This window comes from Phacochoerus africanus, chromosome 13, assembly GCF_016906955.1.
Source record: "Phacochoerus africanus isolate WHEZ1 chromosome 13, ROS_Pafr_v1, whole genome shotgun sequence".
Lineage (NCBI taxonomy): Eukaryota > Metazoa > Chordata > Mammalia > Artiodactyla > Suidae > Phacochoerus > Phacochoerus africanus.
In genome coordinates, this window is record NC_062556.1 from 11,333,533 (window position 1) to 11,360,853 (window position 27,321).

The following is a 27,321-nucleotide window of genomic DNA, read 5'->3' on the forward strand; positions in this document are numbered from 1 at the left end:
TAGCTGTAATTACATTATGAAGTATATAAACATATTTCTGAAGCACTGAAGTCTGAAATCCAAGTTATGACATGTCTTTTAACATCAGATTCAATTCCTTGAAAATAGGATCCAAGATGACAGGCTTTGGAAGCAAAGTCCTGAAAAGTACCAGTTTCAGATACAGATTATCATGGGTCTTACTCTACCAGTACTGTATTTTTCATTTTTATCTTTAGTTGTAAAATAGCTATAAACTCAGTTGCTCGTTTCTTTGTAACTAAGTCATACATAATAATATGCTACAATCCCAGTGGAAATCACCTAGGATTTTACTTTTGTTAGCCAATAGTTTATTGGTTCTGTTGAAAACATGCTAACAATGTATTCTTTATACTTATTCTAGATTGTAAGTTTGGGAATAACTTTCTAAAACAACTGATGTCATTTGAGTTATGTTAACAGGTTTTACATTTGGAGTTTCTCCCCACTTAGGATGGAGCATTGATGAATTTCAGTGTTTTGAAGTTTGCAATATCATTTTCTTTAGGTAAATTGCAATATCAGATTTTAGAAACTTTTAGACTTAACTAAAATAAATCTTTTTTCTTTGAGTATTAAATCTTTCATCAAGTCGATTATGAAATATTATATAAATATTTTCCATCTATATGCATAGAAAGCACTGATTCTTTTTCTTTCATTTCCTCCACTCATCATCTGTGCAGATTTAAGTATATGTCTTTGATTACACTGAGTGGCCCTAACAAATATGTATTTTTGAATTGTAAATCACTGACAATACCAGACATCCCCCAGTACTGTTCTTCCAAGGCGATACACTGTGTATATAGACAAAATACAATTAAGTAACTATAAGAGCTTTTCTACTCTGCTGTTACTATGAAGCAAAGAGAAATATTTATTCTGGTTTTATTTCTAAGAGAAGAGTTTAATAATCTCATCGTGGAACTTAAAAATCTAGTTTCAGTGTTCCCCAAAATACTATCTCTTTTGATAGATTTCTATGTAGATCCACGATTTATAAAATATTCCACCTGAGCTGTATTTTTTATGTATCAGTAACCGTAACTTTTAGGTTGAGGGAATGCTTTTCTCTAAAACCACCAGTTAAGCTTTACCGTATCTTTTAAACTAAAATTTAATCCTGTATATTCAGATGCTTTTAATCTTTCGAGAATTTGGTATATATCTGTGATGTAGATCAGTCTTAATTCCCCAAGGATTCCTGAGACACCTCCTTAGTTTGGACAAAAGACCAAAAAAAAAAAAGCAGAAGACAATATGCTTCTCCATACATTTTAACTGTTGTTACGTTTCAGAAGATTGTTTTAAGTCTGAGATATCCTACAAAGCTTGTAATTATGTTGTTTCTTTAACCAACAAACGCTGATCTTGTATACTTCATCCTTTTTGATTTTACAAACCTGCTTATGCTCAAATTACTGGGTTTGATATCTTGGGGCAAATTAGTTTGTATTTTTTCTCTTCAAACTTTTAATTTCCTTGCTTCTAAATGTTTCATTCCCTGAAAATCTCTGAAATAAAAATAAAATGTAAATATTATGGCACTAAAATGCTATTATATATAGTCTTCATATTACTAAACCTGAAGAATAAGTTTAGTCTGAGCATTTTCTCTCTAGTTTTATAGCAGTAATATTTTTAACATTAATGCTAAGGATAACGGTTTAGGATAAATAATAAATAAATATTTGGCAGAGATGATGGAATCCTTCTACAATGATTTCTTTTAGCTTGACATTAAGTCAGAATATGAAAACATAATTAGGCTAAGTGCTTCAATTTCTATTCTTTTAGTTTTTTTTAATTTTTTAAAAACTATTTTTATTATATTAAAGAATGAACAAGTAAATGCAAGCCAAATTGATTAAAAATCTGCCAGTCTTTACAAAGTTCCTATGTTATCTAACCAGTGAAATCCCAGCTTTTATTATGCTCCAAGTGTCCTGGGTATAGAATTTTTTTTTTAATGCTGAATATAGAATTTTAAGGCCAATTGCCAGAAGATGCAATTTTGATCCAGTCTTGTTGATTCCTAATTTCCCCAATGTTGTTGCCTTTGTCTCTCTTGGCATATTCACAGACAGTTCAATGTGCTGCTAAAAAAAAAAAAAAAAAAAAGGCATTTCTCTTTAAAGGGCAAATTATTGGTTGTTTTTCATACATCCCCGTTTCCTACTGGTATTCTAAATATTTTACATAAAAGCAACTGATAAATCATGAAAACATCATAAATAAACTTGTGATTTCTAATGAGCTGCAGTACATTGTAATATCACCTTAAAATTTAAAAAAAATGCATTTTCTCCATAGTTTCAATATTTTCTTTCAAGATAAATATTTAACATCAGTGAACATTGTTAGAGAAAGAGTAATAATCCAGAAATTAGGAGAACTAGCTATTAATAGTGGATCTCTTACCTATTAGTTGTGTAACCCTTGTCTATTCTCTTTGGTTCTCTGGGACTCAGTTTCCCAGTATTTATAAAATAATACATTATTTCCAAAGAGCCACATGAATCTCCAAGATCTTAGAATAAGTGAGATGGCCTTATAATTAGACTCAGAAAGTAGCAGATGGCTATGGACTTGTTTAAAAGACCTTAAGCCCCAAAAGATTCAGTATGCCCAGTTCCAAAACTATCACCTCACTTTAGGCCATTGGCATCTCTCAAATGTGTTCCTTCTTTCTCACCCAACTGGCCTCACTTTCTCCGAGTGTCCCCCTGCCAAATGCATCTTCCACATTTATGCCAGAGATGTTTCTCTTAAATGCAAAATGAGTATTTATTTATTTATTTATTTATTTATTTATTTATTTATTTATTTGTCTTTTGTCTTTTTAGGGACACACCTGCAGCATACGGAGGTTCCCAGGCTAGGGGTCTAATCGGAGCTGTAGCTGCTGGCCTATGCCAGAGCCACAGCAACGCCAGATCCGAGCCGTGTCCACCACCTACACCACAGCTCACGGCAACACCAGATCCTTAACCCACTGAGAGAGGCCAGGGATCAAACCTGCAATCTCATGGTTCCTAGTCGGATTCGTTTCCCCTGCGCCAAGACAGGAACTCCCAAAATGAGTATTTTGAAACAGTTTTTTGTTATTACACAATAAAGGATCAACTTCTTAGTTTGGAATAGAAAATCTTCACTCTTCACCAGACATGGGGTCTGTTCGCAGTCCTTCAGTCTTCTGTGATTTTTTCCTATATCTTGGCTTCATAAAGTTTTTACTGTTGCGCTTCTCTCCTCTTGGCTAATTACTGTTGATCCTTTTAGATTCAGCTCACTTTTACCTGATAATGCTCATCCTTTATGTTCCTGAAAGATCCTGTGTATAACTCTGATCAGAGCAGTTGTTGCAATAGATTGTATTGCTGGTTTGTCTCTTATCTTTCCTTCAGGTATCTCTAAGGCACAGGTTATGTCTTGTTTTGGTATCCCCTAAACTTGTCAGTATAACCTGCCAGTGCTCAACAAGTGTTACAGAAAAGAGGGGAGCACGTGGAAAGAAGAAAGGAATTATTACAGAATCGTAAGCAGTCTAACCCCCTCCGTTTTCCTTAATGAATATCTATTTAAAAGCCATTTCTTATCTTCAATATCTCACTTTACACTTAGAACAGTTCTTGAGGTGTACAGAGAAAAAGTATCCTTATTACAAAAATTCATATAACTAGTTAATGGAGAGTCCCAAGACTATCTTTGAACCACTTCTTCCGCCCGTTTGCGTTCACCTTTTTTGCGATTTCACCCATGTTCCCGGTATTAAATACCATGTGGGCTGATTACTATCAAATTTCTGTCTCAGCCCAAATATCTTTCCTAAAGACTATCCAGTTGCTTATTCAGTGTTACTACTTGGATAATCTGTAACTTAACAGTTATTTTAAAAACCCTGCTCCAACCGTAGCAGCCCCTATTTTAGTGAATGGCAGCTCTACTCTTCCAGTTGCTTAAGGCAAAAATCTTCACATCATCTTTGACTTTTCTTTCACACCCACATTCTATCTTCTGCAAATCCTGTTTGTTCTGCTTTCTTAATGGAATCAAAATTTGACCCCTGTTCACCAGTTTCACTTTGCTGTTCTGATTCAAACTGCTGTCATTGTTTGCTTAGGTGACTGCAGTAGTCTCCTAACCCGTCTCGCCCCACTTGTCTTTGCCCCCTTGTCTGTCCTTAGCATAGCAGCCAGCGTAATCCTGTTACAACTCAACATCACATCCCTCCCTTGTTCATTTGCTCTTAATGGTTTCCACTCTGAGGAAACAGCAACTCTTCACAGTGAACTACAAGGACCTGTGATCGGAGGCACCGTCACTGCTTTCACCTCATCTCTTTCTCTCTCCACATCACTCAGTCTTCTCAAGTGCCTCGAACCTTCTTCCTGCTCTCTCTGCCCATGACACTCTTCCCTGGATATCTCCTGGCTTGTTCCTTCACCCTGTCAGCGCTTCCTCAAATACCACCTCTTTGGTGAGTCTTCTCTTAGCTACCCTTCCAATAATACTCCTTATTCCTGTTCATGCCTATTTTTCTCATAGCACTTGCAATTTGTTACACTACGTTTAATCATTTAGAGTGTTGTATTTTCTGTCTCTCTATTAGAACGAAAATTCCATAAGGGCAGAGATTTTGTCTGTTCTATACATTGCTGTATCTCAGAACTTAGAACTGTCCCTCACACATAGTGCTCAATAAATGTTTGTTAAATGAGCGAGTTAATCTTAGATCACACTTAAATCTCTGGCTTTGAGATAGGATTAATTCAATGGTGGAAAAACTTACACTTGTATGTATTTTGTGTCACTCATTGTATTACAAAATGTATAATTGATCACTCAGTGAAACATTTTTAAGTGAATTGGAATAATTTCCTGGCTTGTGCTATTTTGATGGTAACCTTTACAGCCTTGAAGCATGCACAGATTATGTATAGTACAGCTATCCCCTTCTTTATAGTTTTCAGTCTTAAAGATATGGGAAAGAAGTATGAACATATGGGAAAAATGTGGAAATAATATCCTTAGAATAATATATTTTTTAAAGTATATGTAAAATATTATAGATTTTCATTAGTATAAATAGCAGAGTTAGTAGGAAAGCGGAGTAAGTTAGGAGTTTGAATTGGTGGCTTTTAACTTTTTGTGGCTATGTTTTTGAAATCCAGATTAAAATTATATGCACACCCTAGAAAAACATATATACTCTAAAAATTTGTCTAGAGTTCCTTTTGTGCTCATTGGGTTATGAACACAGCTAGTATCCATGAGGGATATGGGTTCAATCCCTGGCTTCACTCAGTGGGTTAAGCACCCAGGGTTGCCATGACCTGTGTAGATCACAGATGCAGCTCCAATCCCACTGCTGTGGCTGTGGTTTAGGCTGGCAGCTGCAGCTCCAATTTGACCCTGGCCTGGAAACTTCTATATGCCTCAGGTGCAGTCCTAAAAAGCAAATAAAATAAAATAAGTACTTTGTGTGTATTTGTGCAACCTTGGGGTGTACCCACAATGTGTACATAGATACCCAGGTAAGCCTTTTGATACAGGTGGTAAAAGTAACCAAGTGGAAAATGTTGAATAAGATTTTGTAGCAGTTGAAGGTTTTTACATTCGCATATAAGTAGTTTCAAACACGTAATGACATTCCAGATGATAACTAATGTATTATCAACCCATATTGTTAAGTGTGAACATTCAAATAGTTTGTAAAGTAGATGGCTCAGGAGAGAGAACGGTTTGAGGTGTTAGGTAATGGGTAGTCTTGGTTAAGAAATGATACTAAGAACCAAAATGTACAGTCTTCTGATTCTAGGTAAACAGTTTGGCCATAGTGATCAAAGGGGAAATAGCAGTCTTACAAATACCGAAAATTGTAGGTTGAGCGGTGGGTCAAATCCAGCTTCCCACCTCTCTCACCACGAGTCTTGTGACATGGTCATCCTCGCCCTTTGAACATGTCAGTGGTTGGAAACTGGAGCTCATAAAAATTACTAGAGATGGTCTTTCTCCTGTTGGTCTTATTCTGGTATTTGGAGATACATAGAACTTTCGTCTTGTTTGTCTATCATACACCTTCAAATTTTTAAAAATTGGTGTAATTTTTTTCTCATGTCTTTACTAGACTCTGTTTTCCCAACATGGTTTGTATTCTACATCTACTGTCATCCTAACTATTCTTTAATGGACACGATGCTGTTTGTCATTATTCTTGAAATATGGTGCTTAAAACTAAACATAGGTTTTTATGAGGTCTGGCAGTCACAAAGTATACCAGGATTACTGCTTCTTTCAATATGGGGCACTGTTTCTGAGGTAGACCCAAACTGCATCAGCCCTTTTGGAAGCCATAGCAATACTAATGATAGCTAAAATGTATTGACCACTTATACTATTCCAAGTAAAGTTCTAAGCACTTTATATGCAAGATATCCTTTTAACCTTATAAAAATCATATAAGGTACAAACTATTATGAGTCTTATTTTACAGGTGAGAATAGAGCTTAGAGAGATTTACGTGCTTAATTCCACATAGCTAGCAATTGTTAGAGGTAGATTCTAACTCAGTCTGTCTGACATTAAAAACCAGGCTTCTAGCCACTGTGTATTCTATTTATATACCATGTTGTGCTACCAGACTGCTGAGTTTGCTGTCAGAGAAGTGTCTGGAGGCTTTTGTGTCAAGTGCTATTAAATCACATGTTTTCAGAAATTTTTTAGTAAAAAGACATTTAATGTCATTTGCATTTATCTACAAGCCATGATTATAGGCTGTTGAGATGAAAAAATTTTCCCTCATAGGTATAACTAATTTTTCATCATATATAGATAGCTCATAGCCTCAGTACTTGACAAAATGCCTGTAGAGTAGTCCATTACAGAGAGTTTTTGTGCTAAGTTGGTAATGATCAGTCAATCAGGAAGCTTTGTTAATATTTTTTTCTACAATCTACAGATTTTGTCTCACAGCAGTCTCGGACAGTATGTGTTTGTTTATTTTATACATAAATGAGAGATTTAGGAGAAAAAAATTAGTTTTACTAATGACTTCTTTCCAAGTCAAGAATTGATAATTCTGTTTTCTTGCTAGATACAAAATAGAAGTGTCGGAAAGAGTTCTGATGATAAACACAAGTATTAGTTTTTTTTTCTCTTGACCTTTAATATGGATCATTATAACTAAATACCTTGTTTTGTAAGCAGATAATTTTTTCACTTTAGATAGAGGTAGTAATTATTAATATATAAAACATCTAATAATTGACAGAGTTGTTTCAAATACAGTCTCTTAATTTCTCTAGTTACCTATGAAGTGACATCTGTCTTGCCATTTTTTCTAAAAAAAACTGAAATTTAATATCACATGGCTTGAGTGATTTCGTTCTCAAGACATAAACATCCAACTCCACATCCTATATTCTCTTCATATTGTCACTCCACTTCTCAATGAAATAAATGAAGGTATTTGATTAAAAGTGGTCAATGAAGGGTTTGAAAGCGTGATATGTAGGCTTTTGGAAATTTAATAAGATAGTTGAAAGTTCAAGTTTGAGTCTAATGAATTTGACTCTATCCATAAAGGAAAAAAAAAAGTATCCTGAAAGAGATAATGAGTAATTTTTTTTGCCATGAGTAAAAGTATTTAGATTATAATCACTTTGGTCACAAAAAAAGTTTTAAATACCCCTAAAATTGAAAATAATAATTCTTATAAATTTAGATTTTTGACATTGATGAAGTCATGAAAATATTAACCAAAGTGTTTTTTGGAAAAAAATGTTGATATTAAGGAAGTTTAAGCCATAGACTTATTTGCGAATGAGCCATTGATATAGTTTCCTTTAAGTAGTAGAGCTTTTTATTGAGAAAATTATATAAAGTACCTTGAAAAGACCTCATTTAGATCAGATTTTTTCTTTTACTGTCAGTCCCTAGTTTTCAAGCATTACATGTGACTTAAAATATCTTGTACGTCTGCTTTCTAGATAAGTTCAGTGATAGCTGAGAAATGTGTGGAAGTATTTGATAAATGGAGTTGGAGTGCTATAGACTTTGAAGAAAATGAAGTGTCACTGAAAAGGAAATTTAGATATGTATTATGTTAGAGAAATGGTTTCTTTTAAATTGATGACTATTCACATCCATTTATTATTTAAAGTTAGCACAATGTTAACCTCAGAATTTTTTTTTAAATGAAATTTATTTAACTATGCTAAAAAAACATGAAAAATTTTGCGACTAAGTTTACAAAGTTTAAAGGTGAAATAGATCTTTAGCCAAATGTCCTGTATCCTCTCCATTCTCTTTTATTATAATAACTAGAGACTCTCATACTGGGTGAAGTAAGTCAGAAAGAGAAAGACAAATACCACATGATATCACTCATATCTGGTATGTAATATACAGCACAAATGAACCTTGCCACAGAAAAGAAAATCATGGACTTGGAGAATAGACTTGTGGTTGCCCCAGGGGGAGGGGGAGGAAGTGGGAGGGATTGGGAGCTTGGGGTCAACGGATGCAAACTATTGCTTTTGGAATGGATTGACAGTGAGATCCTGCTGTGTAGCACTGAGAACTATGTCTAGATACTTACAACGCAGCATGACAATGGGAGAAAAAATTATGTATACATGTATGCGTAACTGGGTCCCCATGTTAGTGGGGGAAAAAAAAGTGCGTTGGGGGAAATAACAATAAAAAATAAATTAAAAAAATAATAGCATCCCTGCTATGAAAAAAAAAACAATTTTGCTCAGAAAAATAAAGTTTAATTTTATTATGCCATTAGTTATTATTCAGTATTTGTTGGTTTAATATTTAGCTTTGCTCTGAGGTTTTAGAATTTGGCCTTCAAATATTTTTACATTTTGATGACTACTTTCAACAGTTAGAATATAATAGAGATAAGATGAGTATTCTCAAGTATAGTTTGCATAAAAAACTCCCTATATGCATGTCAAAAATATTCTCATATTGTTCCAGTTTTCCCAGATTTATGATTGTAGCCTGCATGTCATCTTGATACATAAATGTTACCAAATGAATCATAATAGTTAACATATTTTGTAATATATCCTTAATGTCTATATTCTCTTCACCAATGAAGTTGGAGGTCAGAAATTTAAAAAAAAGAGAAAGAAAAGAAAATTTGATGTTGATTACATGTATTCATCTTAGACCTTGTGTTTGTCATTTTTCATCCTTTCTTTGCAGGAGTGTCGTGGTGCCTGTTAAGAAGCCACCTCCAGGCAGTTTAGCTGTAACCACTGTAGGAGCCACTGCTGCTGGAAGTGGGCTGCCAACCGGCAGTACCTCTAATATATTTGCTGCTACTGGAGCTACACCAAAAAGTATGATTAATACAACAGGTATTGTCCTTATCTATTTTTGTGATACCTCATCTTTTTCTTTTTGTTTTCTATCTTCATTTTTCTGCTAATTTGATCTTAAAAATTAAAATACCTTAGGGTTATCTTAATCTTTAAGAAGGTTATTCTTTATGTTTTCTTTCAAAATTTGTCTGTAATTCTAGGATGTATTTTTAGTCATTTTTGAGAGCACTGTGGGTTTTGTTTTGAGTCTTCTCGAAACACAATGCTGTATACTTTCAGAGTGAATTCAGATTGCTAAAAGATTTTTGGGGAGCAAAACCAAAAATTCATTTGAGCACTGAAATTTGATATGTAAAAATTAGTTAATTGTATCAAGAATATTAAAATATAATAGATATGTTAGTGACAGGAAGTAGATTCAGTGACATTTACTGGTTGAAACCTAATGTATATTGTTTTACAAAGCTCCCCTAAGAACCTTGACGATATGCAAGAGCCTCAACTGGATAAAAAGTGCATGTGAATAAGAACCATTGTTTGACATTGAATTACTTTGTATACTTAGATTACAACTATATCCAATTCATTGTCCAACATATTCCTAAAGATTCTAGGGACAGAAAATTCCAAATCACTATCCATTTTAAAAGTCTGCCTAAAATAACCTCTTTTTTTTTGTAAATTTCCAGAAATGTTCCTGTTGATGATTAGCTAAATAAATCCTTACCCAAATCTTTGTGATTCCATTTTAGGTATATATACAACGCAAGATGATCCCTGACTTTTCTTCCCTGACTATAGTAGCCTTCTCTTCTCCAAACTGTATAGCCTTGAACTTTTCCATCTATTGTCATTACTTAGATTCCTCCCATTTTTATTAATTTCATAGCTCTTCTTTGTGCTTTCTGTATTTATCTTGTTTATCATACCACCTGAGTCTGACATATCATGAACAGCACATTTATGGGGTTGTAGTAAGTAGAATGTACTCTGTCAAGTATATTTATATTAGAAAATAAACATTTATGGAATTGTGTTAAAAAATATAACATCTTTGACTTGTATATATTTTTCTTAAAAAAGTATTTATGTCTGACTTGTCTGAAGACTTTCTATAAAGTTTTTTTCTGTCCGGTTTACAGTCTTACTCTTTAGAGTCATTCTGTTTTCTAGAAGTAGGAATAAGAGGGTTTTTTTTGTTTGTTTGTTTGTTTTACCAAAACATATGGTAAAAAAAAATTAGGACTTTTTAAATATGCCAATGTAGTATGAAAAAATAAATCTACATTTGGTGCTTATTGGCTAAGTCCTTACTTTAAAAAGATAAGTAAATGAAAAAGCAGATCATCTTTCTTATCTTTATTTGAAACAAGTTTTGGTATTTTTCCTTTAATTTCTATTTTATTAATTAATAATGATAAAGTTATGGTAGCAAGAGGTCTAGGGATGGAATAAAGTGTATGTTACATGAAAAATGTAAGTAATGAACATTTTCCTTAGAAATACATACATACCCACACACACAGACACACACACAGGCACACACACACACACACAAATAAGTTAAGGGCCAACATCTAAACTGGCCCCAAAACTAGTTTGGATTTTGGCACATACATGCTGTGTAACTGCTGTAGAAACCCCAGTTTTATGGGAATTCGTATAAGGTAAGGATAAACGCTAGATGTCCCTCAACTCCATGGCTATTTAATATACTTACATGGTGTATTATAGAAAAATCTGTTCCAAAATGGCATCTTCATATCGTTGAGGAGAAATAATTATTTTAAAATTGATTACAATTATACTCATTATAGCCCTTAATAAATTAAACATTTGATGTTGCAGTTCCACAAATTTATGTTAAAACAGTTTATTGTAAATTATATGTTAGATGATGAAAACTAAAAATATTACAACATAGCAATGAAAACAGATAGTTTTCACATCTAAATTTGCATTTTTAATCAGCCTCATTTTATCTAAAATTATTTTCATTTGTTGATGTCTTTTATTTATACCCCATTTGTAATATGTAGTTTTGTTAAAGTAATATAAGTAAATAAACTGAATTTTAATGCAGTAGCTAATATTTATAATTTTAAAGTTATTGTACCAGTGGCCAAATGCTTTTTTAAGTGCCAAAATCTGTTTTGAAATTCACATAAATATTTTTTCAAAATAAAAAAATAATGATTAATGAAAATGATTTCTTTAAATAAAATTATATTTAAGGCTAAAAATTATTATTTGGGAACAGGTGCCGTGGATTCGGGGTCCTCCTCCTCTTCCTCCTCTTCTAGTTTTGTGAATGGTGCTACCAGCAAAAACCTTCCAGCTGTACAAACTGTTGCTCCCATGCCAGAAGATTCGGCTGAAAACATGAGGTATACATAATTATTTGCTTTTTCAGTCATTTTCATCCCTTCCCTCCATCTCAGAAATAGTGAAACAGTATTTGACAAATACAAAAATATAGCTAAGAATTCTTAAGAATGTTTAATTATGTATTTTGTGGTTACATCTCATAATGGCATGATTTTCCTATTTTTAGCTAGTTATTATATAAAAATAACATACTAAATTTCAGAGTCTAAACAGATCTTGAATGATTTTCAAGATTTGACATTACTGAATTTATAATCCATTGTCATACAGCAGGTGCTACTGTTTGCTATGAAGCGAAAACATACATACATAGCACCATGATAAAATTCGCATCTTTGGGGTGGTAGTGAAAAGTTTAACATGGAGACTTTCAAAATAAATCTGTGCAGTTACAGACAATATATATAATTGGAAGTGGAATCAGCTAGCATTATCTTTTCTATTGTGAAGATTAATAGATAAAAATAATTTGTAGTAGGGTATCAAAGAGCATTCCTAGAAGAGATTGGCCCACATTCTTGCAGTTAAATTGCCCATACACATAAGTCTGTGTTCACATTCTTAATTGAAATATCATGTAACTACAGAGTGTAAAAGCTCGGTGAAAGCTTGAACACAGTCACGTTACCATTACCCTAGGCAAGAAATGGACTATTACCAGTACCCCGGAGCCCCAGCCTTTTGTTCCTTTTCCTGTCACCATTCTTGCTTTTCTTCAAAGTCATCCCTCTGATTTTTAATACTAGATTAGTTTTGTCTTTTTTCGAATTTTATATAAATGGAATTACACAGCATGTATTCTTTTTTATTCTTCTGTTCAACATTGTATTTGTGACATTTATCTGTGTTTCCTACAGCAATAGCTTTGTTTATTTTTATTCCTTAGGTATATGCTGCAATTTATTGATCTATTTTACTGATGACAGGCGTTTGGAATTTTCCAGTTTGGGGCTATTACAAATAATGCTGCTTTTTTACCTAACAGTGATGCTTGTACATTATTCTTGAGTGTACTACACATTTGTGCACCTAGCTCTTGGGTAAATAACTTGGAGCAGAATTGCTGATTCATAGTGTTTTTTCATGTTCAGTTTTACTAGGTAAACTAGATAGTGTTCCAAAGTGGTTAATTTAAGTTTACTAACTCGTTAGCAATGTATGAAAGTGTCTAATTCTTTATATCCTTAACAATACTTAGTATTGTCTCTTTTGCACTGTGGAAATACAGTGTTATTACACGGTATTTTTATTTTTAGTTTGCACATTCCTGATAATTAATGAGGTTGAGCACCTTATGTGTTTATTGATCTTTTGGTTTTCCTCTTTGCAATTTGCCTTTTGAAGTCTCTTGCTTGCTTAAAAATGTTGAGTTTTTTATCTTCTCTTTAATTTGTAAAGATTCTTTATGCATTTCAAAAATGAGCTCTTTGATGATTATATGATATGTATAATCTTCTCCCATTCTGTGGCTTTTATGAAACTCAGTTCATCAAGTTTTGGGTTTTTAGTGCTTTGTGTGTTGTAGATGAAGCCTTTGCCTACCCCGTTTTCTCCACCTCATTTTCTGGCTGCTTTATTTTTGCTTTTTGTATTTAGATATATAGTTCACCTGGAATTGAGTTTCGTGAATTTTATGAGGTAGGAGTAATACACATGTCAAAATGACCGAGTACCATTTATTTGAAAAACTCTTCTATTCCTCATGCTCTGCCACTTTTGTCACAAATCAAGTGTTCCTATGTACTGAATTCTGCTTTGGTACTCAAATCTGCCCAGTTTGTCTGTCTATGCTTATGATGCACTGTCATAATTAGCTTTAGGTTTAATAAGGATCAGTGTCTGGATAAGTAAGGTCTTCCCATTCTGTCCCTTTTTCCCAAGAAAGTCTGAGCTATTCTTGATGCTTCACATTTTCATTGAAATTTTATAATCAGTTTGTCAATATATAAATATATAAATATTAAAAACAACTTTCTGGGCTTTTGGCAAGGAATGGAATTTGTAGATCTGTTGCAACAGAATTACATTTCATCTATAGATCTCTTTCAGTGTAGTGATTTCCAAACGATAAACAGCTTGTAGTCCTTTCATTTACTTAGTTAACAACAACAACAACAAATTCCCAGTAATGATTTTAGTTTTTTATGTAGAAGTCTTACATATTTCTTATATATTCTTAAAATTTTAATATTTTTTGTTCGTATCTTTGTTTCTTTAGTTGGTTACCAAGTTAAATTTATTGAGACCATTTGTTTATGATGTTTAAACTCAATAAAAAAACACTCATTTGCATGTACATTTACTGAGTGTTAAACATTTTATATGCCCGTATAACTGCCACCACAGCCAAGACACAGAACATATCCATCACCCCAGATATTTGCTTGCGCCCCACTTGTAATTTACCACGCCCTTCCCCAGGCAAACATTTACGTGCTTTTTAATACCATAATTTAAATTTATCTTTTCTAGGGTTTCACATAGATGGAATCATACTTTTTTGTGTCCGCCTTCTTTCACTCAGCTTTTGACATTTTGAGATTCACCCATGTCTTTTTGTTCCTGAGTCATCCATTCCTTATGTTCCTATTGTTCTATGAAATGGCTATCCCACTATTTATTTATCCATTCACTTGTTGATAGACAACCGTTGTTTTTTGTTTTTTTTTTTTTCCCAGATTGAGGCTATTATAAATATTCTATGGACATTTGAGTACAAGTCTATTGTAGACAGAAGATCTTGGGTAAACAACTTAAGAGTAAAATTTCTGATTGAATAAGAAGTATAGGCTTATTTTTCTAAGAAACTACAGAGCTTTTTGCAAAGTGCTTGTATCATTTTATATTTCTGTCAACAATAAATAAAAGTTCTGTTTGTTCCACATTCTTGTCAACACTTGGTATTATCAACCTATTTCATTTAAGACTTTATAATTTAAAACTTTCCTGGGTAATCATATATTATTTGGTTTTATTTTCCATTTTCCTAACAAAGACGATGAGGTTTTTTTTTGTTTTTAATATGCTTCCTGGTTATTAAAGATGATGAAGCCATTGAAATCTTTTGCTACTTGTTTTAAAAACAGAGTTGTTTTCTTGTGAAATGTGAGCATTCATTACTTATTGTCAGTATGTATCCTTTGTCATTTATTCCATTCTGTGGCTTATATTTTTATATTGCTAAAAATGTTAACAAGACGTTTTAATTTCGACAAACTTCTATTTTAAAAAAATCTCTTCTTTTATGCTTTGTGTCTTTTCCTACCCCAAAGTCATAAATATGTTCTCCTGTATTTTCTTATTAAAATTTTGTAGTTTTAGCGTCTATGATTAGGTCTCTGATCCATTTTCACTTAATTTTCTGTGTATGGCGAGGTAGTTTGGAGGTTGTTTTTAATCCATATGTATATCCATGTTTCAACACCATTGCATTACCTTGGCTCATTTGTTTAAAATCAGTTGAGCTTCTATGTGTGGACCTGTTGCTAGACTCCACACTGTTCCATGATTTGCATGGCTGTCCTTATGCCAATACCCCACTGTCTTTATTACTGTCTTGAAATCAGGAAAGATTCTTTTTTACTATTGCTTTGATTTTTCTAGGTTATTTGCATTTTTCGTATAAATTTTAGAATTTGCTTGTCAATTTCTAAAAAAAAAAATCCTGTTGAAATTTTATTTATGACTGTGTTGAATCTTCAGTTAAATTTAGAGAGAATTAGGAGTTCCCGTCGTGGCGCAGTGGTTAACGAACCTGACTAGGAACCATGAGGTTGCGGGTTCGATCCCTGCCCTTGCTCAGTGGGTTAACGATCCGGCGTTGCTGTGGGCTGTGGTGCAGGTTGCAGACGCGGCTCGGATCCCGCGTTGCTGTGGCTCTGGCGTAGGCCGGTGGCTACAGCTCCAATTCGACCCCTAGCCTGGGAACCTCCATATGCCGCGGGAGCGGACCAAGAAATAGCAAAAAGACAAAAAAAAAATTTAGAGAGAATTAATATATTAATAATATTGACTTCTGATCTGCGTTGTTTATAACTCCAGTCATTGAGATCTTTAATTTTCTTTCAGCAACTTACTGTAGCTTTCATTGTAAAAGTCTTGTACTTTGTCTTTTTCAAAAAATTATTTTTCATGTCCTTGTTGAAGACATGTCTAAATTAAATTTGTTACTTTAAATTTTCAGTTTTGAGTTAGAAGCCAAACAAAAAAGACATAAATACTATATTCCCACTTATATAAAATGATAGAAAATGCAAATAAGTTTATCTTAACAGAGGGCAAATTGATGATTGCCTGTGTCAAATTTATCTCAATGAAACTGAAAAAAAAAGGAAAAAAGATTTTCCGTGTCAGTATATAGAAAAGCAATTCATTTTTGTATATTGACTTTATATCTTGCAAATTTGATTAACCTACTTAATTTTAGTAGTCTTTTGTAGATTGTTTAGACTCTTCTCAACTCATATCCATAGTTTTTTACTATTTTCTATATGAAAGATAATGTCACGTATAATATCACGTATAGCTTTAGTGTTATTTATACTTAAATGTTTGAGATTCCTCCAGTGTAGCCATCTCTGCTTGGATTTTTTTTTTTTTTTTTTACTGGAGAACTTTTACAAATTAAATTATTTTAATGGATAAGTGACTATCGAGATGTTTTTGTTTTCTTTTTGTGTCAGTTTTAGGATTTATTGCCATGAAGTTTTTCACAATTTTATTATTATTTTATTATTTTAAATTCCTTGAAATATCTCTGATGATGTTCTCTCTTTCATTCTTGATTTTGTTAATTTATGCCTTTTCTCATATCAGCATTAGAGTACATTTGATTTTTAAGTATTATAATTTTCCTCCCAGAAATTAGGTATTAGATTATTAAATTTCTGTTTTCTGCTACATTGAACTCTGTTCATTTTATTTCTTTTTAGGCTTACTTGATTTTCTCTTTCTAGATTCTTAGGATAGAAACTTAGACCAGAAGTCTACAAACTATATAGCTCAGAGGCCAAATCTGCCTGCCATCATAAACTTTCTATGTAAACTTTTTCTCAGCAAACTTTTGTTTATATATTGCCTGTGACTGCTTTCACATTACAATGGCAGAGTTATGTATTGCAAGAGAGATAGTATGGCTTGAAATATTAAAATATTTAGTATCTTAACCTTTACACAAAACATTTGCCAATCCCTAGCTTATATATTTGATTTTAGATTTCTTCTTTTCTATTACGATCATTTAAAGCCATAACTTTAAGGTTATATTTTTGCCTCTTGGGAATGTCCAGCTGCTGTAGCACCACTGTTTGTTCAAAAGACCATTCTTCCTCATAAGGTATTTTTAAGATATTTTGAGGCAGATTTAGGGTGGCCTTTACTCTTGGGCTTATTCTGTCACACTTAGAAAGTGTGCTGGGTCTCTTCTGAGTGTTGAGTATATCTAATGAGATCTCTTCTTTTTGACTAGAGAGAGCGCAGGCAATTTTAGACCCTGTGTGAGATGTAGATGATGTCTATTACGACTCGTCCGTAATTGTTCTTTCCTCTGACGCTGCCCTATTCTAACTTTGGTAGCTTTCAGGGGACATACACATAGATTGTTATTGTTGAGCTGACGATTACTGCAGCTGTTTCTCTCTATGACACCGAGTTCCTCTAGGGTACCCTGACCTCTGTATTCTGTTCACCTTGGCCTCCTTGAACTGCAGTTTTAGTCTTGTCAGTTGAGAAAGGTTGCTGGATTCTGTATCTGCCTTAATGTGGGAAGTGCCTCTGTGTAGGAAATCTGGCTTATCGTGGCACTCATTTGTTTCTTTCCTCAGGATGTATGATCTTGTACCACACATTTTGTATGAAAATAGTTGTTCTTTGCATTTTGTACAGTTTTCTAGTTCTTAGCATGGGAGGTAATTTAGACCATCTTACCCCTTCAGGGTGAAAAGTGGCATTTGATATCTTTTAATGTTGAATATTTTGTTTTTACAAATTTCATTTTTAATTGTTTTCTGGTATATATAATTCATTTCCATGTATTGGACTAATATCCTAAAACCTCTAACTACTTATTAGTCTATAAGAATTATCTATAATTCTTTCTAAATAAACATATATTTACACAGTCATTTGATCTGTGAATACTGGCAGTTTTATTCCCCACTTCACAAATCCTTATACCTTATTTCTTTTTCCTGACTTAGAATATCAACTAGTATCTCCAATACAGGTTGCTATAGAAGTGATTAGAACAAGCATTCTTTTCTTCATCTCACATGGAAAACTTTGAAAATTTCATCATTAATTATGATGCTTCCATCTATTTACTAAATATGCTTTTATCAAATATAAGGATTTTCTTGTGTTTGTAATTAACCAAGTTGCCATCATTACGGGTATTGAATTTTATCTCTTTTGGGAGGCAGAATCACAGAGATGAATGACCATGTGGTTTTTCTGCTAACATAGTCTATGATTTTGACTTTTTTAAAAAGGACTAAATCGAAGTTCCCATTGTGTCTCCGCAGTAACAAACCCAACTAGTATCCCTAAGGATACGGGTTTGATCCCTGGCTTCGCTGATTGGGTTAAGGATCTGGCATTCTCATGAGCTGTAGTATAAGTCGCAGATGCAGCTCAGGTCTTTTGTTGCCATGGCTGTGGTGTAGGCTGGGCCAGCAGCTGCAGCTTGGATTCCTGGGAACTTCCATATACCTCGGGTGTGGCCCTTAAAAAACCAAAAAAGAAGGGGAAAAAAGTGCTAAACAAACCTATAATTCCTGGAAGAAAGTCAGTTTCTTTGTGATATAAACATCTGTTTTATCCTTTGAAGAGTTTTTGCAAGATTGCTGGGTTTTGTTTATTTTTTTTTCTAAAATATTTGTTAGAGTTCACAAACAAAGACTATTATCATCTTCATTTTGCAGATATAAGACGTCTGATGTCCCAGTTTAGGTAGCATATGACGGAGCCAGCATTCCAGTTCAAGCATCTTGCTCAGAAGCACTTATTTCTAAGAGAGATAGTTAGATGGTACCAAATTATTTATTTGAGCAGAGTTATTTTCTTTACCTATGTTTTTACTTTTACATATACTTCTTGAGGTACTTTCAAGAATGTCAAACAGTGCTTATGTAAGGCCATATAACTTGAAATTTAATAGTCAACAATTTAAATAAGGATGCAATGAATGGTAAATAAAAAGTAAATGGGCTTATGAAATAGAAACTACCTACCTTGGCAAAACAGTTCAACTGTATCATACAGAATTCCAGGTGTTCCCTTATTCACCCGGCTTTTCAGGTAATTTTCAGAGAAGTCTTGAGAGCAAGAGCTGATTCTTTGTAATTTGCACAGCGACCCATGTAGTAGGTATTGGAACCAGTTTTCTTTGGTGAGTAGAAGGATAGACAAAGAAGATACACAAGAACTTCTTTTCTTGAAGCTCCTAGAGTTGTGGACTGAATCTGTGGCCCTTGAGGATGACAAGATCCTGATTCCTTTTTCAGTATAATTATTCTAATTTAGTGCAGTCTTTTGAGTAGCCTTATGACTTACATGAAACTGTAGTGTCCCATCTACATGAAGCTGTTAATTCAGTGGGTTAGAATTGGACTTGTATGGTTTTTAAAGGTTTTGATATAGAAGCAAGGTTTATTTAACTTTTTATATTGAACCATATTTAATAGTCTTTATGTCTTAATTTCAACAGCATCACTGCAAAACTTGAAAGAGCTTTAGAAAAAGTTGCTCCTCTTCTTCGTGAAATTTTTGTAGACTTTGCCCCATTCCTATCTCGTACACTTCTTGGCAGTCATGGACAAGAGCTATTGATAGAAGGTATGATTTCTCTATTATAATTATTTTAGTTTACTATAATGTATCTATTAATCATGGCATACTTTGTGCTACTAGAGGAATATTTATTACTAAAAGAATACAAAGACATTGATTCCATAAATACTAGTAAGATACTCGTATGTGCTTTCTCCTTATTCATTAAAAGAAAAATAGCATGTGGGCACAGTCAATGCTAATAAAAGAATAAAGAACTTTGAAAAAGTGTTGGAATGGGAGGCACTGGCCCTTATAATCCCAATCTGTTAGGGCTGCTATATATTCTTCATTAGGGTGGCTTGTTTACTAAGCAATTATCTCTAAAATTTCCTTCTAACTCTAAAAGTCATGCTTCTTTAATTCACTTTTCTTATTCACACATAGCATATGTAATATGAAAATCCTTAGCTGAGAAAATGTAAAGAAATTCTTAACTGGTAATCAATGAAGCTGTTATCTTCTACTCAAGAGCAGCTTAAATGGAGTGAAGAGACAAAGAAGATAAAATAATTGTTGGGAAGATTTAATATATGCACTTGTATTAGGAGCTTTGAAAATATGGGCCTTATTTCTTTAAAAAGAAGTTTTATTTTATAAATATTCATAAGCTTCAGAAAGGGGTGATAAATATCTAGATGATCCTGTAAATGAATAGTGGTTTTGGGTACCATTCATTGTATTTAGCATATGTATATATATTTTTTTTTTCTTTTCAATTCTTATTTACTATAGAAGTTTTCCTGTGCCTATTCTAGCATTGTCTCAACTGCTTTTATACAATCTGTTTGTATTAGGGGAGACAATAAGACAAAAATAGTTAATAATCTAAATTTAAATCCTTATTTCATTATTTTCTTAGCTCTCTGACCTTTGTGAGTCACTAAGCAATTTTGAAGCTTCTCTTCTTTCTATAAGATGTAGTCAATGCTAACACTTCCCTCCCAGGGTTCTTGTGAGTATTAAATTATATAATGCATATAAAGTTCTTAGAACAGTGACACAAGGTGGGATAGTCACTTTTTTTTAATACTATATTCTTGCTCTAGGCCAAGTGCTATCTTAGATGCTTGGGATATATTAGTAAATAACAGAGATTCCTTCCTTAGGAAACTTATATTCTATCAAAGAGAGACCGTAAATAAACATTAAGCAAAACAAATAAGTTATATAGCATATTAGAAGATGGTAAGTGCTATGTAAAATGATAAGTACAACACAGGGGATCAGGATTATAGAAATGGCAGGGTGAACTTCGGTTTTAAAGAGGGTGATTAATTTTAAATAAGCTAAATGCTACATCTCAACAAAGACTTGAAGTTGGTGAGCTGCGCAGATTATTAGAAGAGCGTCCTAGGACAAGAAAATGGTTAGTGCAGTGAGCCTATAACACATGTTATCTTTCTAATAAGAAAGAAATCCAAGGAGTTTTCTGGTGGCCTAGGGGTTAAGGACTTAACAGTGTTACTGCTGTGGCTGGGGTTTTATCCCGGGCCCAGAAACTTCCACATGCTGCGGGCATGGCCAAAAGAAAAGAAAAAAAAATTCACTAAACATTATTTTTTTATTACTCAAGGAATTTTATTACATTTATAGTTGTACAACAGTCATCACAACCCAATTAATAAACATTTATTTAAATCTCATGTTTCCTCATTCAAAACAGTCTTACTTTTTCTGAATTTATGTATATCTTTTCCAAAAATAATTTGACAAATTTATAGAAAAAATTAGTAAGTAGTGGATAAAGACATGCTGAAATAAACATGGAATAAAGTTACTAATGTAGTTAACGTTAGTGATGGATTCTGTAACTCTTTTTTGTGTGTGTGTGTGTGTGTGTGTGTGATTCATCTATGATAATTATCCACGTTTTTGCCTGTATTTATTTTTTTATTTTTTTAAATTATTTATTATTATTTTTTTCCCACTGTACAGCAAGGGGGTCAGGTTATCCTTACATGTATACATTACAATTACATTTTCCCCCCAGCCTTTCTTCTGTTGCAACATGAGTATCTAGACAAAGTTCTCAATGCTATTCAGCAGGATCTCCTTGTACATCTATTCTAAGTTGTGTCTGATAAGCCCAAGCTCCCGATCCCTCCCACTCCCTCCCCCTCCCATCAGGCAGCCACAAGTCTCTTCTCCACGTCCATTGGATTCTGTAACTCTTACTAAAACTGGGACACAAATTTAGAAGTTTTCCAGCAGCCAAAGCAAAGAAGGAATTATTCAAAGTTATGAGACTCACATTATTGGTTCCTCAATGATAGTTTGTGACAATTTTGGGTTCTAAGGAATTACTGAGAGATGACTTTTTAACTGCTCTATGTTGGGCAGTCAGAACTACATATATGCAGCCCCTTTTCCAGAATTTTCTGTGGCCAGACATCTAGACTGTTTCTTATTTCTTCCCAGCACTACAGAGCAAAGGTAGGAGAAATAGCCTGGTAATTGAGAGCTGTTCTCCTTGTGTTTCTCTAAATTTACCTCAGAGACTCTGAACTGAGTTGAAAGAGTATTCAGAATATTACTCTTAGATTTTTTAAATGGTGACTGGTGCTAAAAATGAAACATTAGAACAAGTTATGTATTGAAAGTTCACTTTGTGTTCCCTTGGCAGAATAAAATTTTATTTTTTCACTTTTCTGCATCCAAAGAATTTTAATAGATCCGTTTTCAAAACTATGCTGATACCCTTCTTTTTGTGTTAAAATGGTTTTTCTTAATGAGATGGTGATAGCAAATAGTAGATTTTTATATTTTAAGTTTTGTTTTTAAATGCAATACTTGGAAAAATAGAAAGTTGACAGCCTTAAAATATGGTCCTCCAAATTTTTGGCTAGGCCATGTACAATTTTAAAAATCTAGAAAGCTCTGCTCTTTACCAGCACAAAATTCAGAATCCCTCACAATTTAGTCATAACTGTCTTTTTCAGACTCATCTAGTCTCCACCCTCTTGCTGTAGAAGACACTCCATTAACATGTGATAAGTTACACACTGTCACATTTCTTTGTTTTTGTACAACTCTTCCTTCTGCACTGGGTCTTTTTCCTTTTTTTTTCTCCCCCAAATTATTCTCATCCTTGGAGTCCTGCCCAAAGTCCTGCTGAATTAATACCTTCTTTTCTGTGCTCTTGTGCCATTTTATTTCTATATTATTATTAATAAAATTATTCTCACTTGTAAATTGGAAGTATTTTATCCTTTCTATTAACATTGCCTAGCTTAGATTCTGGCATGCAATAGTATTTTCTTCCTTGTACTGAAATGGAACATTGTTTGTGTTACTGATAATGTTTGGTAGAGGTAAATTTTGAAAATAAGGAAAGATAGATAAAAATTTTGTGTTCGAGTTCCCATTTTGTGTTCGAATTCCCATTCTCAGTGGGTTAGGAGTCCAGCTGGTATCCATGAGGATGCGGGTTTGATCCCTGGTCTTGCTTAGTGGGTTAAAGGATCTGGCGTTCCCATGAGCTGTGGTGTAGGTTGAAGATGAGGCGCAGATTCTGCGTTGCTGTGGCTGTGTGCGTAGGCTGGCAGCTGTAGTTCCAATTCAACCCCTAGCTTGGGAACTTCTGTATGCTTTGGGTGCAGTCCTGGAAGGAAGGAAGGAAGGAGAAAAAGAAAAAGGAAGAAAAAAAATTTTTTTTTAAATTTTGTGTTCTGAGGTGAGCATTCCTTGTATTGACCAATCATGCATGAAGGTCCATTCATGCTCTCCACCCCGGCTGTGGAAATACATACCCTGTCATGTTCTCATGCTTAAATATGTGGGCACATGCATGAGTTTCTCTTGGCAATAATTAAGGATTTTTAAGATAGTAGTTTTTTTGGAGCTTCGTGAACTTTCTCTAAGAAAATTCTAGCTCTTCAGCTTGCAAACTGATGTGTACAAGTTAGAGTAAGTATGTATGCAAGTATCAGAATCTATCAGCCCAAGGTGATAAAACAACCTCTGGTCTGAATTTGTTATGTTTATTTAGCTTAAGCAGCATTAGAGAATGTACTTCAGAGAAACGATGGTGCATCTCTTAAAGAGCTGAGAGGAGCCTATTTTAGACTGCATATATAAGGAAGAAGGTCCGGCTGTAGACTGAGTGCTAACTGGCAGAAACTGGGTTAAATCTTGGTAATTTTTATTCCCGAGTTCTTAGAGCTACTGTGGGCTAGGGTTGCCATAGTATAAAGAAGCAATGGTCACCCAAGTTAATTGGAAGAGAAGATGTTTAAGTGTGTGTGTGTGTGTGTGTGTGTGTGTGTGTGTGTGTGAGGGTCGGGGGAGTTTTGTGTGTTTGTATGTGTTAGCCTAGTGTCCTTTATCTTGTTCCACCACAGCACAGAGTGACCCTGAAAATCACTGTTATATTCTGTGAACATTATTTAAGTTTGGTTGAGTACTCAAAAGAATTTTAAAGATAACTTAATTATGATAGGGATACAGCATACAGTTTCCTAAGCATCCAGAGAAAGGAAAGGAAATAGATTTAGATTGGGGCAGCCTGAAAATATGAGAAAACAGTCAGTAACCAAGGCTACTCCCTTTGCCTCTCAGAGCAACTTCACATCTTCCTATCTTTGCTTCTCTCTCTGTATATGAATTCAGTTTTTTCACTTCTCTCCCAAACGAGTTTCACCTTCTTAGTCATCAGAACATGGGCCAGCATAGCATCCCATCCTTGACTCCAAATGTGCTTGAATATAAATTCTTTTATCATATTACTATAGTCACTACCTATCACAAGAGAATTTGAATGGCTTCTCCTTAGGTTAGGGGTCTGTCCCTGCTACGAGCAGTTAAGATTGGGATGGGTGGGAAGGGCAAGGTTGGATATGATACACAGGCTGCCTCATTTAGAAGCTTCATTTAAGTTGAAACATCTTAGGGATGGTAACCAGTGTAAGAAATGTCACTGAAATGTCTACTGTACTTTTATGACAGTAATAAATACTTTATTAAAATTGTATAATACCTATGAATATTTATAGGTTCCAAGACTAGCATTTTTCTAAGTATGTAAATATATCATGCAGTTCCCACCTCCACCAAAAGAGATCATCAAATAAATGTTATTACAAAAAAAAAAAAAGTGAGCCCAGTCAAGAAGCCTGTATCACCCTGGATTATTCATACTAACAGTATGGCCACATAACTAGAAAAAATTGAGTATGTTTATTTCAATTTAGACTTATAAAGTAAAATGTAATTTCAGAAGTTATTTTAAAATTACAGTACAGAAAAGTATATACATCACAGATTCAGGGTAAACAGCAATGGGGGCATAGTTTTAAAGTATCCCTGAATTCCCCCACAAAAAACAGAACAACAGATGATGAAACACTAACTACAAAACAACAAATACACATTTACAGCAAAACTAGGTGACAGTATATCCCGTTGAACTGCAAAATGTGGCTGGGTAGGAATAATCCAGCTATAGTTACGAGACACACGTGCATCAGCAGATGCCTGGAAAGATTGCAGGAAGCGAGAGAATATCTGAGGAGCATAGTCTACAAGTATTGACCGGAAAGCTCAGAGGGCCAGTCTGCAAACAGCAGCTAGAACAGGGAGGGCTTTCATACACTAGAGCAGATGAGTCCAGGGCTTCCACGGTAAGGTTAGAAGGGGCTCGAGCCATCTAAGCTCCGTGAGAAATTGACCAACTAGAGTTGTCTTCCCATATTGAGGAGAAACTACTATCTATAGAATCCAAATTGAGCAATAGAGAGCGAGAGAGGCAAAGTCCACATAAAACTGGGTAAGATGGAGGTAATGATCTCATGAACCTGTTTTATTTTTGTAATCTGTTAACAACATGAAAACAAACAGAAGCGGGATCCCTAGAATCTGAAGAAAGAGAGACAAAAATAGCTATGTAAAATTATTTAAAAGTTCAGATAAACTACTTTAACATAAAATAATAACCAACAAAAGGATAAAATCCCATATTTTACAGAAAGAAAAACGAGAGTAAGTAGAAAAACACCCCTTCAAATCATGAAGACAAGAATGCAAACCGGATAAAAAGATGAAAAGTTTTTAAATGAGCTGAAGAAATTGGGAAATAATATCGGATATAAAATTATTTGTATCAGAATGTAGAGAACTTCACTCATGTAGTGATAGGACTTAGGAAAGAATTGGAAACAAAGGGAAGAATTTTTTAAATGTCTAAATTTAGAAGAAACAGGTAAACTCATTACATAAAGCTGTAAGATAAAGTAAAAAGAGAAGAAATTATAAATATAAAAAATAGAGATGAGAAAAGATAAGCATGAAAGGGGCAAATTTAGAATATTCAAAATTCACATGAGTTTCCAAAAGAAGAAAACCAAAACGAACAAAAAAAATAATAGAATCAGTAATTCAAAGAAACTCTTAGAATTAAAAAAATAGTTTAAAAATGGAATTAAAAGGCACACCAAATATCTGAGAAATTACCCAGATGACCAACACTGAGACATATATTAGCAAAATTAATAGACTTCGGAGAAAAAGAAAAAGACATTTAAGACATCTAGATAAAAATACAGACTAACGTAGAAGAGAAAGAGAATCAGATCATTATACTTTTTGACAGAAGAAAATATGATAGGGTATTGAAAATACTCAAGAATGAAAATATCAGCCAAATTGGCTTTCATATCTAGAAACTACAGATAAACTGTTAACATGCCAAAACTCAGGGAATATTAGTCTTATGAATCTCTCCTGAGGCATCTACTGTAGAATAGATATCAGGTAATCAAACTGACTGGAGAGATGTCAGCATCTCATCCGATGTCACCATAGGACATCAGACAGAGAGACGTCACCACTCATGATGACTATCAAACATAGGTATATATTTGGAGAAGTAACTGAGTATTCATGTGCATACTCTAGCTCTGTCTTCTGTTTTGCCGAGAAACAACGACCAGGTAGTCAGTAGCAGTGAGCACACCTAGAGTCCAGATTGAGAGAAGTCAGAGATTCTTGGAGAAAAGGGTGATTCCAAGGCTAAGGGAGGAAGTGTTCATGATTTGCCTGCAACACTTCCCAGAACCAAGGCAGGTGGCAAATACTGTCAAAAGGACTCAGGGACCTGAAGATGCTCTTATTGGCCAAAGATGGGGTATTTTGAGCATCAGCAAGTAAACTAACTGCAACGCATTATAACGCACAAAGTGTTTAAATCCATGAGTTGTAAGAATACTTTTTTAAATGATTTGTTTGAATTTCGAGACTAGGGAGGCAACTCGTAATTTTGAAAACCAGTCAATACAGGAAAAGATTTATCCTGTCATTTCTCTATTAATTCTGTCATTTGTGTTATCAAGTCACTAAGGAGGGGAAGTTTTCTCTTTATAGAAATGTAAACATATCTGATAAGTAGTAGAGGGATATTTGAGTTATATCATTGATATTAAGCATCCTTTAAGGAATTAATAGATGGCATCAATTGCTGCTGACATTGCAGAGACACCTAGGCAACCAGATGGAGAAAACACTGTCAACCACTGAGACTGACTGAGTGTCCAAATGAATGAATGAAGGAATAAATAAAATTAAGCTGATACTGATTGAGCCTGTATACCCAACCTATTAAATTATACCATGGAAATTACATCATCAAAATTAACACCGGTAGAAATTCTGCAGTACAAATGTCTTGGTTTCTTCAAAATAAATTATATGGGAAAGAAAGAGATATACTGGGGAAACTACAGCTTAAAGGGCTTTAAAGATATCA

General features: G+C 33.9%; 1 protein-coding gene across 8 annotated transcripts in view; it reads left to right on the forward strand.

Annotated features, from left to right (window-relative positions):
• NBEA (neurobeachin) overlaps window positions 1-27,321 on the forward strand; it is a 636,767-nt gene that overhangs the window by 231,785 nt on the left and 377,661 nt on the right. For all 8 annotated transcript variants that reach the window (XM_047756277.1, XM_047756280.1, XM_047756278.1 and 5 more), the window contains 3 exons: window positions 9,247-9,401; window positions 11,626-11,752; window positions 19,459-19,586. In XM_047756277.1, the coding sequence (XP_047612233.1) occupies window positions 9,247-9,401; window positions 11,626-11,752; window positions 19,459-19,586 (410 nt within the window). The remainder of the gene's footprint in view (window positions 1-9,246; window positions 9,402-11,625; window positions 11,753-19,458; window positions 19,587-27,321) is intronic.